This window comes from Rhinocladiella mackenziei, assembly GCF_000835555.1.
Source record: "Rhinocladiella mackenziei CBS 650.93 unplaced genomic scaffold supercont1.3, whole genome shotgun sequence".
Taxonomy (NCBI): domain Eukaryota; kingdom Fungi; phylum Ascomycota; class Eurotiomycetes; order Chaetothyriales; family Herpotrichiellaceae; genus Rhinocladiella; species Rhinocladiella mackenziei.
The window spans coordinates 1,039,836-1,051,734 of NW_013550602.1; the positions used below are offsets into that span (position 1 = coordinate 1,039,836).

The window sequence follows — 11,899 nt, forward strand, 5'->3', positions numbered from 1 at the left end:
TGAATTGAAAGAATGCTCTCTGGCTCTCCAATTGAATGCAGGATAGAGCTCATTTATACACCTATCTAAGCAGTGCCCGTCAGCGGCGCTGCCTGTCAATGGTGCTGTAGCCTAGCATACAACCACCCCGCGCTGACCACAGGTCAACAGCAGAATATCAGACGATCGAAGCGTGAATAAGTCCTTCTACTGTTCATGGGTAGTTTCAAGTAATGGCCTCAGAAGACGCTCAACGATTTCAGGGTATCCTATTGTTGAACAGTTGCTAGTGCCCCGCTATTGGAAAAAGGGGTTTACCATTCCTATTCAGGATATAGGGGTAAGGATAAGAGTGAGAAAGGGGCCAACTAAACGTGTATGTATATACTCGCAATCTGGCAGGTCCAGTTGTCAAACAGGGAGAGCACTCAACAACGATCGATATACACCCACTGATTGCTTGACGTCTCTGGTGTCAACAGAATGGGGGAACGGGAAGGAAGGGTGTCATGGGGCGCCAAGACCCAATGCCAAGAACATGTATATAGCATGCGTTACGCAGGATACCCCTATCCGACTTCCAAGCGTGGAAGTCGATGTCGGCCCTGCATCCATATAGATAGATAGGTATCCTTTTGACGTCTTTGCAGCCTGCTGGCGAGCCTGTCCCTGACAGAGGGGGAGGGGACATGTGCATCTGTAATGTCGACTCCATCAACAAGAAGATGATTGGATCTGTTTACAGGTTCTTCCTAATGATCCTGTTTCCAGTCTGTCTTCCGGTGGATATTATCCATCGTATCCAGGAAACGTAGCAAAACGGGGAACTAGGATGGTCAATGTACAGCAGAGTCAGTTGATCGGGTTCAGTATCCCGAGAAACCCGAACCCTTGCGTGTGTTTCTCAATATTCTGAATGGTACGAACGGAAGACTGAGGAAACCAAGTGTAGCATCTGGAACTTGAGCAACCCTCCTCTTGCATACGCTTTCATTCCCTGTGTGGCCTTGGAGTGCGGGATTTTTACTACACATCAAGGTAGAATTCGCACCACAACTCTTGTTGACGAATACTTGACAAAACTCGAGGGGATCTTGACTTTCACAGGGCGTTCTACTTGATACTCGAAGTAGAGGTTGGATAGAATAAGGGCGCCGTCTTGATTCTGCCTTGACGGACGTTCCTTCTAGAAGTAAGGTATTCTGATAGATGCGCCTCTATCCGGGGCTCTGAAGACCAACGGGCCTGTGCAACTTTGGTGGCCTTATCACGTTTATTGATTTCACCCTTTCTCGCCAGGGACGTTGGATATTCTTCCAGACATTGGTCTGATCGATAGTCGAACACCTTTGTCCTCGTCGGAGATTCTTACAGTTACGGACTTTCCACCATTGATGCCAGGTCTGTGCCTGCGTCCATAGCGCTCTATCGAGTTATTGCTATTGGTGGGCAGACAAGCCTCAAGAATGTGACGAATACTACCTAGACACCCATGTATGTATTGGAAACAAGAAAATAATGCGGGTGTCTTGCAGTCATTCCGATCTCTTCAAAATGTGGTGAGAATCAACGAAACCCTGCGGATCAGTCGGAACTTGGAATTCGAAATCAGTTGACGGTTGTTGAACATGAATCTCCTTCGGGCCACAGTGCTGCTTGATTCTATCTCGCGTATACAATATATGTCCAATTCCCCAGATTCTCCGGACGAAGTCACAATTGCACCCTAGTTCATTGAGACTGTTCTGGTGACAGCACACCGCTCTTGTCTCTGTTTTTCTACCTGTGCACACAAAGGCCCAGAATAGATGTTCAAGGACCACAATGTCTGAAGTATACACCGAAGAAGCAAGCCAGGAAAAGGGTGTAGTCCACAAGGAGACTGTTCCTGAAGTCCCCGAACACCATAAATCAACGGTCCACGAGATTTCCCACACCGACGCGGCAGTCTGGCAGTTGCGCCGGACCTATACAAAACCAGGTACGTGACTCGTTAATCTCCCCCTTTTCCGTAAGAAGGCGAGCTGACCGAGCTTCCATAGGGTTAACGGGCCTCTTTTCTTCAAAATATGTGTTCATCTGCTCTCTCTTCGCCACTACTGGCGGTTTGCTGTTTGGCTACGAGTGAGTGGCTTGCGGAAGTTTTTCGAAGAGATCTACTAATATGTGATACGACAGTCAAGGCGTCGTCTCCATCACCTTGGTCATGCCCCAGTTCCTCCAAGAGTTCCCAGAAGTTTCACCAACTGCAGCTGGCGCAGGATTCATGAAAGGGCTGATGACAGCTATGCTTGAGCTCTCCTCGTTCTGCAGGAGTTGAGCATCGTTGTTGGGATTGTCATTGCTTTCTACACTACTTATGGTACTCGGTATGTTCCAAGTATGTGGGCTTGGCGACTACCATTCCTGATTCAGGTCATCCCAGCCTTGGGTCTGGTGTTGGGTGTCTTCTTTCTTCCTTACTCTCCCCGATGGCTGGCTTTCAGAGGAAGGACTGACGAGTCCTTGTCTGTCTTGGCCCAAATCCGCCGCCTCCCCGTCACGGCTGAACTTGTTCTACAAGAATGGTATGAAATTCGTTCAGATGCCATGTACCAGAGAGAACTTCGCCGAGAGAAAGCACCCTCAACTGGCACAATCGACCGGCAAGTGGGACAAGATCAAACTTGAGACTTTGGGATATCTCGACTGTTGGAAGAAGCCTGCCCTGAAGAGGACACACGTCGGTGTGGTCATGATGTTTTTTCAGCAATTTGTGGGGATCAATGCCCTCATCGTTCGTGTTCCGCAAGTCCTCCCAGCTTACTGAAGCTAATCAATCGATCTAGTACTACTCACCTACATTATTTGAAACGATGGGATTGGACTACCAAATGCAGCTAGACATGTCCGGTGTTCTCAACATCTGTCAAGTCGTTGCCGTGGTGTGGTCGCTTTGGGCCCTAGATCAATATGACCGTCGTCTGCTGCTCCTTGTAGGATGTGTCGGAATGTTCATCTCCCATCTCATAATCGCTGTCTTGGTGGCCAAATTCAATGGAAAATGGACCGATCATCAAGGACCTGCGTGGACAAGCACTGCATCCCTCTTTGTCTTCATGCTGGCCTTCGGGTGCTCCTGGGGACCTATTCCCTGGGCCATGCCAGCGGAGATTTTTCCGTCGTCGCTGCGAGCAAAAGGCTGTGCTTTCAGCACCATGTCGAATTGGGGAAATAACTTTATCATTGTAAGTTGATCTCCAGCCCTATTCAATTGACCCGACAACGAACTCTGGGTTCACACATGATTTTGCTAGGGCTTGATTACTCCTCCGATGATTCAGAATATTGGGTTTGGAACTTATATTTTCTTCGCGTCATTTTGTGCTCTTTCACTTGTTTGGGTGTATTTCTTCGTTCCAGAGACAAACGGGAGAACGCTGGAACAGATGGACAGCGTCTTCAAAGACACGAGTAGCGTTGAGGAGCTCGAACGTCGACGACAAATTGAAGCGGACATTATGAGAGAAATGGAGCAGAACCGCGCCGTGGAATAGAAAAGTTCAGTCCGTCAATACCTTCGAAGCCGCTATTATAAAGTTGAATCGAATGAGTAGCTAGCTGGTGGAACGATGGGAGAGAAAGGGCACCTGAGAAGATCAAAGCGTTTGAGGAAGTGGTAAGAAGAGCCACGGTAGTAGACCGGTTCGAGTATTCTTCGGACCCGTCTAGAACTCGATGCAGTACGAAAAGGTCTCACGTATGCCTTTGCAAAATGACCCGGCAAATCCTTGCCATCGGCTCCTTCCATGGTGACTTGCTGAGATCTTTGCTCGTAGATCCTCGAAAACTTCAAGAAATACCCTCCAGACAAACGATAGAATTGCCGGTGAATTGCCTTGGGGAAAAAAACAACCAAACTCGATCATCAATCATTCAAGTTCCACTGTTATATCCAAGGAAAATGTTGGTCAAGATGGAGCGAATAAGTACCCGAAGGATCTAAAGACTCCTTGTGTCAACCATCACACAACCGACTCTTCTACCCCGACAAATACTTCAGTTACCGTTGAAGAGTAAGCTTGGGGGCCCATCATTAAGTTTGGCGTCCGACTTAGACCTCATCCTTCTCTTCAACCACTCGCCGTGGGATCTGGTTACATCTACCACTGAAACTTGCTTTGCCAATTTCGCAAGGCATATGATATGACAGATCATCGGGAGATCGATTTCCATGATGATGTTAGTTCCGCTTGTTTTCTTCTCTTGCATTGTGGAAGGGATTCGATGGGAGGCATGCCACGAACCAGACCTCGATTTTGCTGTTAACTCCTTTTCTTGTCTTTGAAAACGAACACGCTTCCTGTCAAAACCCAAACTTTTATGTGACATTGAATCATGTCCAAGCAAAGTACAGATGATCTCAAATACAGTATGACTCTTCTTTTGTGTCGTCATTGGACCAGATTGATACTTATGATCCATTTATCAGATCGCCGATCGTTTTGACAGCGGCGGGACCGCCCAAGGCGGTGACCCAGCTCTCCTTTTCGAGTTAGAAGTTACATCCTGAAGCAATTCGGTCCATTGCCTCTGTAGAGCAAATAAAGATTGTCTCACACGCTTGGCGCTCTCGAATCCCTGGCTCAGTTCATCCATAGCACGGAAACAGGTGTTCAAATCCACAGTGATCTGATCGTCCTCGTAGCTAGAGCTATGTGAATTCGGCTCATTAATCATGTGGAATATGAGAATCAAGGATGCCGAGAAGATGACATTGACGGCATACACGTTCATGCGACGGAATCCGTAGAATTTCTCGTACAGTCGAAGTAACTTTGCGACTTCCATCGCCGATTCGCTGCAGACACTTCGGGCGTGTCTAAATCCAGGCCCAATCTTCTCTGGTGGCTGGGATTTTTTGGAGGTCCACGGACGGTGAAGCAATATCACAAAATGATGATATGCCATGCTAGAAACCTCGTTGTCAGAATCTCTGGTGAAGCAAGCGTGAGCATATTATTGTGTTCCCTAAAACTTACTACACCATGAGGATCTCTATTGATATCGTTCTTTCAGTTTCATCAATTTCTATTTCGGGAGAATTTTTGCGCCACTGAAAGAGTCGACTTGTTGTTTCAAAGGACAGTTTCTGCAGGGCCGTCTTGGATATTCGAGCACATCCATATCTACAACACATCAGTGGGGACTCGCAGGGAAGAAACAACATACAGTTTTCTGATCAGAGGCACAACATCTTCGCAGAGAACGACCCATTGGTGGAGGATCAGCAAGCGTCGGTCATGGCATCTTTGACTGGAGGCTGTCTCGTCATAATGATGCAAGAGAGTGGAATCGGGTCTCCAAGAGCTGTTTTTCTCATCGAGCAGACTAGCAGGTTGCCCGACGGATATTTCCTCGCTGTCAATGCGGAATGGCCGCCCTAGATCAAAATACCAAAGGCTTTTTGGTTGTTGGTCAGGATGTTATTGCCCAATTGGTAGGGTCCCGAGAGTTTTACTTATTGACCACGAAACTGCTCCAGAAGGTTGTCAAGCGTGCCTCTGCCTCCATCGGAGTCATCAAGCCTCGCTCCACATACGGAGTACTATCAACATGTAGGCCAATGTCAAAACATAGTCTCATTGCCATGCCTGGGGGATGTCAATGTGATGAGTCTGCCGTTCGGTAGATTCTGTGCCCGACTCACCGCTGTATAACCACATTCTCGCATCGCAACCCCGGGCAGCTTCGTGGCTGCTCAACAGGAGGAGAGTTTGAATGGTTGAAATGCAAGGAGAGTCTAGTTCAAGTTCAAGGAGGATCTTTGCTCGGTCCGCGAAGAACTCGGCCAGTGGCTTCGGGAAGGTTATGAAAGAGTGGTGGTAGCGAGCTTCAAAAGCGGCGCCAAGAGCGCACCTACCTCGGTCAGTCACTGTCTCTTAGCGTGTTCACAAGGTTCATACATAGCATTTACGAGCGCCTGGGAATTGTATGCATATTCCCGCTCTCCGTGTTTTCCCCCTTTCTGGGCGAACTCGAACATGTTGCGATCGACTGTCAAATGACATGGGTTGTGCCACTTGAAGAAGAGCTCAATCAGGTTTTCTTGCAGGCCGTTTGGGACATCCGCTCCCAAACCAGCCTTCTCGAGCATCCTCTGACCATCACGATGTATGTTTCGAACTTCAACAGGCTCTTCTACCATCCGCGAGTTTCCAAGCAGATGATGGTTAGACTGAGAGCCATAGTAGCGCAAAGCGCCATCCGAAGTAACACGCAGTGATCCCAGACGGGTGGCTAATTGGATGACAAAATGGGTATCGGCTTCGTCCTCTGAGTTGTCGTTTGAGACGACACGGGACCTTCCACTCTTCGCAGCCTCCGTGTGATCCGCTTGGCGTAGTTGCGAATCTTCCGTGGAGGTGAAGAGCATCTCACAAGGGTCAGAAGTTAGGGCTGAGAAATCATACTGAACTTCCCATGGCCAGTCGAATGGGTGGTCGAGCGAGAAACTAGGGGACTGAAATTGTGCCCAGATAAAATCGTCTCCTGGAAACGCGGCATGGAGTGGCTGGCCTGGCACTAACTCCATCAAGTCCGTGTCATTGTTCTGAAGTGGGATTCTCGAAGTATTACTCGTGCTCATCTCCACCGTTTGAAGGATGGTGGACTCTTGGGGGGGTGTTAAGTGCCAATCGAGGTTTGGACCAGATTTTGTCAGGTCCTCATTAATTTGCTTAACAGGAGTAGCCACCGACTTGAGTGAGATGCTTGCGCTCTGGGATATATCTAAGGTCTTCTGAACGTCTTCCAAGAGCTCCTGGTCACCGGGGCTCAGGTTCGGGATGTGTAAATCATGCTGCATGGCGAGTCGGGTGAGGACCTCTACTCGATCAAAAAGTATCTGTACCGCTGCTCTCAACCGGACTCTGTGATTGACAGTCAGCGATCCTCTGCCACTGCTGGAATCCTGAATACATATTGGCAAGAAGGAAAACATACTTCCGCTTATCATCCTTGGTCGAATATTGACAAGTCCTTCTCCGTTTCAAACAATATTCGCACGAGGGTTTTCTGCCGTCACACTATGTTCAAATCAGCCTGAGTCCATTGGTCAGCTCTCATGGATGGGCACCTTGGTTTTGTTTTCTCGACACGCATTGCAGGCAGTTGTTACATGTCGGCGCTCCATGCTAGGCAGCGGCAGCGGCAACGACAGAGAGTATATTGGCTTGGTTTGAGGAAATGCAATAATTGCAACCAAAGGGCCCCGGAATGTCAGTGGCATGATCTGACAGGAGGACCGAAGGAGGCATATGATTGTCGACTCCAACCCCGCATCCCCAGCGCCAGCCCCGGCCATTGTGCCATACTCTCTTATTGGGGATGGCCCCACAGGCTTGCAGTGGACAGCGGGTAATAGTAGTCTAGTAGCCTTTGCCTTTGGCCCAAGATGGCAGCAGTGGAACAACCCATTCTCTTCATCTCCTCAAGACCAGTCTGAACCAGAGTTTGTAAACCATGTTGTCCACCGGGACAATTTCTTCCCAGAGCAGGGAAAGGCGCGCACGGATTATCACCCAGTGCCCCTTAATGTCTTGCCCCCCCCGGAAAATGGATTCCGAGCACGGATTTTGGTCGGAAGCTCCTCAAAAGTCAACTCACCTGCAAGGCTCTGGCAAATTCCCCAAATCTTCAAGGTCATTGTCGTAAAGCAATAGTTCTTCTCTTGCGAACTGTTGAGCAAATTGTGAAGTACCTGGACGAACATGGGTGAATACCAGGACTTGTCGTCGCCAATAACGAACGACATGAAGCTGGTACGATTGTTTCCATCTTGTTATCGCAATGCTTAGGCTGATGAACCAGACGTCAGGTTAGGGAATCTGATCTTTTCATCCAAGACGCATTTATTGGAGGGAAATGGGTTAAGGCCGACAGTTTGTTTGATGTTATAGGTAGGTCTCCGGCCCGGGAGCCACGTTGAGCACACCATCAAGCTGATCTGAGCACCAAGAACCATCAAGTGCTACCACTTTCGGTCAAGTGGCGAACTGCGGCCTGATGGACTTTCAGACTGCGATCGAAGATGCCTCAGAAGCTCAGAAAGAATATTATATCAATACCACTGCTGCCGTACGGGGATCATTCCTCCGCAAATGGAACGATCTTATACATGAGAACAAAACAATGTGTAAGTCAACCGCGACCTTGCCCAGGGAAGAGAATCTGGGAATTAACGTGAGTCACCAGTGGCAAAGATACTGTGCCTAGAGAATGGCAAAACATACGCCGAAGCGGAAGGGGAAGTGCTATATGCTGCCAGTTTCGTCGCATGGTTTGCCGAAGAAGCCACCCGTGGCTATGGAGTAACCATACCATCTTCCACTCCGAATACGACGGTCCTCACGACCAAAAAACCTGTGGGCGTGTGTGGGATCATCACGCCATGGAATTTCCCTGCCGCCATGATCACACGGAAAATTGCTCCAGCATTAGGTGCCGGCTGCGCGGTGGTCATCAAACCACCCAGTGAAACTCCCTTCACCTGCCTTGCCTTGACAAAGCTGGCGGTGGAGGCAGGGATTCCTCCCAGGGTAATTCAAGTTTGACCCACCAAGGATAGAGAGGCAGCGTTGGAACTTGCGAAGAATCCCTTGGTAAGGAAAATCAGTTTCACCGGCTCGACAAATGTAGGCAAGATGTTGGCGAGGATTGGTTCTGGGACATTGAAAAAGATGAGCCTTGAACTTGGAGGGAACGCCCCGTTCATCGTATTTGATGACGCCAATTTGGACCTCGCTGTAGACGGGGCTATGTTTTGCAAATTCAGATGTTCAGGTCAAACCTGTGTTTGGTACGTGAAACTTTTCCCAGCCACGCCAGATCAGATAAGCCCGATTTACTAAAAATTGTCCATGACAGCGCAAACCGACTCCTCGTGCAAAAGAACGTTGTCGAGGAATTCACGAGGAAGCTTGTTACTAGAGTCAAAGCCTTGAAGGTCGGCCCAGGGTCTGATCCATCGACAACACAAGGGCCTCTGGTGAATAGGTCTGCGGTGCAAAAAGTGGAAGAACATGTCCGCGATGCTACCAACAAGGGGGCAACCCTGGAATGTGGCGGCGGAGCGGGACCTGGAGCAGGATTCTTCTTTGAGCCCACTGTCCTGTCGGGTGTGACAACAGATATGCTAGTTGCCCGCGAGGAGACCTTTGGGCCACTTGCGCCGATATTCAACTTCGGCACTGAAGCTGATGTGGTGCGGATTGCCAACGAAACCGAGTTTGGCCTGGCAGGGTATTTCTACTCCCGGAACGTCAACCGTGTGTTACGTGTGGCGAGGGATCTGCAGGTGGGAATGGTCGGCTGCAATACTGGCAAGATCTCTGCCGCCGAGGCACCATTCGGAGGAGTGAAAGAGAGCGGCCACGGCCACGAGGGTAGTCTTTACGGGATGGATGAATATCAGGTTATCAAAAGTGTGACCATCGGCAACCAGGACAAGTGAGATCAAAAATATGACCATTAGGGCCGTCGTGGGAAGTTTCAACAGTACAATGAAGGAAAAAGAAAGTTGCTCTCATACTCCCTGACGAGACTAGATGGTCGTTCATCTCTTTCATTCTTATACTCTAGTTCTTAGCATAGCCTCAGGCAGAATCCCTCACGAGGTCAGCGGAAGAAATATGTTGTAACAAACCATCCATCAGAATTTCTGCCATTGTAATGTTTTAACTTCGGGCCCGTTGTCGCTTCGCTATTGTTCTGGCAGAGCTATCCGACTCCGTTGAAACGAAAGCCGAAAAGATACGAATGCCTATGATTCACCCATACACTCGAGACAGGGGAGCTTGAAAGACGCTGATGACAACGCAAAATCTTAAGCTATACTTGTCCTTTGAGTGTTTTCTGCTATGAAAGTATCGAAGCCTTTGTGACTGAGACGTACTTGCGTCGTCAGAAACATGGTTCCGCTGCTCCATGAGGGAGAAACAGAACATCCTCGACCAAAAGGAAGATAGGAAAACACAAAACTATTTCGCTACTTTCTTATTCCGTTCCTCCAATCACTACCCGAGGTAGCCTCCCCCGAGAAACGTTTCCTGATTGGTTGCCGGAACCTGGTTTCCGACCCAAAAAAAACCCCCAGACTCGCTACGGAAGATATAATTTTGGGGAGCACATCTCACAGGGCAAAATGGGGTCTGCACCCGTTATATCTCAATCGATCAGCTCCATATCGAGGAGTGTATCGAAATGGCCACTCTCCAAGGCAAAAAAGTAATTGTGACAGGTTCGTGGAAGAATGCGCAATCCTTTCCTCTGCTCATTGTGTGCTTCTTGAATACCAACGCAATGCAGGGGGCGGACGGGGCATCGGTCTTGCATTTTGTCAGGCAATCGTCGAAGCCGGTGGAGATGTCAGCATTCTTGATATTCTGTCTGAGCCTCACCCGAACTGCCAAGCCCTGATACAACAACCTGGGAGGTGTTCCTATTTTGTGTGAGTGATTTGGTTAATGCTTCTTCGAACGGATAGTCTTGCAGATGGGTTCCTCAGGCAGTGGAGCAAGGATTGTACTAAAATATCTGCTGTTAGGTGTGATATCACTAAAAAGGATTCCCTGGAGCTTGCTTTTGCAGAAGCTATCAATGCGCTGGGAGGAAAGCTTGATGGATGGTACGTCTACGACTTCGCAGCAGCTACTGGTAGATCATCTTTTTAGTGGCTTTTGGACATTCTAGCGTGACTACTGCAGGCATCGGCACCGACAAGGCATTCCTTGATCATACCGTACGTGCTCTACGTTATATTGATGGAGTGCGGCTATTAACATTTTCGTCAAGTGGGAAGATCTAGCAAGGGTCACCGCGGTCAATGCAAGTACTACCTCCGATAGGCTATGTTCGCCGGGTCTGACCATGAACCAGCAAACTGGGACATTCTTCGCAGCTCAACTGGCCACTCGGCAGTTCGTGTCTCAGCCTCAGGAGGAAACCGGATGTAGAGGAAGTATCGTCATGATCGCTTCGTCTTCGGCATCACATTCGTGTCCTGGGCACATGCTCACAGCGTATGGAGGGAGCAAAGGATTTGTGAAATCGTTTTTGTACGCAGCTTGCTCACGAGCTGGCCACCACCGGAATCAGAGTCAACAGCATAAGTCCCGGGTAAGAATGGCCTCTTGCCCATATTGCTTTGCTTGTACGGAGTCCACTCGGAAAGAGAGGCACATAATTTTCCTCCAGTTCTACAGTTTGCCCTGATCGCACTTCAGCAATGTCTGATAGTTATGGCAGATATATCGAAACTGATCTGAACCTGAATCTGGCGAAAATTAGACCTGAGATCAACCATTATTTCAAAGAAGCACCACCTATGAAAAGAATTGGCCAGACGACCGACCTGACTGCTGGTTTAGTGTACCTGTTGTCAGATGGTGCTTCGTATATTACCGGAATCAATCTGACCATTGACGGGGGAATGAGCACCGGAAACGGCTTGACAAAGTAAAGGAGTTCGCGAGACGGGGAAGAGAAAAAGGGATTGCCCAAACGAGGTCTGACCAAAGGCAACGGTCGCGGAGATATTCTCTAAATGTTATATATTCTCGGCATCCGGCATGAGTTTCTTGATGGCGTTGGGTATAAGCCTTCATTTAGCGAGTGAACGTAAAGGGTCAAGGTGAAGGACTTGGAAGAATCACCACCCTCCATGAATCATGCTTTCTCAACGCCCTCAACGTTGACTATAACCGTTTCCGACTGAGCTCCAGGCACGACACTTTGCCCGACGGTCGGGTCCGATCTACAATGATTAAGTTGATTTTACCCTCCAGCACTGCTGGTCACCGTTAGAACACAAGACTGCTATCGCCCTTGTCCCAAAACGGGGTGAGCCGCGAGCAGTTATGGGTTCTTACTTCGGGGTAGT

General features: G+C 48.9%; 3 protein-coding genes across 3 annotated transcripts; 2 read left to right on the forward strand and 1 right to left on the reverse strand.

Annotated features, from left to right (window-relative positions):
• Nucleotides 1-1,803: 1,803 nt before the first annotated feature.
• On the forward strand, nt 1,804-3,515 carry Z518_03923 (uncharacterized protein; the record flags this gene model as incomplete). Its single annotated transcript, XM_013417631.1, has 7 exons — nt 1,804-1,960; nt 2,022-2,103; nt 2,158-2,215; nt 2,293-2,348; nt 2,395-2,755; nt 2,808-3,206; nt 3,276-3,515. The coding sequence occupies 7 exons, from the start codon at nt 1,804-1,806 to the stop codon at nt 3,513-3,515; spliced, it is 1,353 nt and encodes a 450-aa protein (XP_013273085.1).
• A 931-nt stretch (nt 3,516-4,446) lies between these two features.
• On the reverse strand, nt 4,447-7,153 carry Z518_03924 (uncharacterized protein; the record flags this gene model as incomplete). The annotated part of the gene is made up of 8 exons (XM_013417632.1): nt 4,447-4,930; nt 5,001-5,147; nt 5,191-5,421; nt 5,480-5,612; nt 5,669-5,877; nt 5,925-6,890; nt 6,964-7,046; nt 7,097-7,153. The coding sequence occupies 8 exons, from the start codon at nt 7,151-7,153 to the stop codon at nt 4,447-4,449; spliced, it is 2,310 nt and encodes a 769-aa protein (XP_013273086.1).
• Nucleotides 7,154-7,730: 577 nt separating this feature from the next.
• Z518_03925 (uncharacterized protein) lies at nt 7,731-11,479 on the forward strand (the record flags this gene model as incomplete). Its single annotated transcript, XM_013417633.1, has 10 exons — nt 7,731-7,781; nt 7,838-7,919; nt 7,979-8,155; nt 8,215-8,558; nt 8,583-8,818; nt 8,887-9,468; nt 10,565-10,674; nt 10,725-10,759; nt 10,813-11,075; nt 11,266-11,479. The coding sequence occupies 10 exons, from the start codon at nt 7,731-7,733 to the stop codon at nt 11,477-11,479; spliced, it is 2,094 nt and encodes a 697-aa protein (XP_013273087.1).
• Nucleotides 11,480-11,899: the final 420 nt, after the last annotated feature.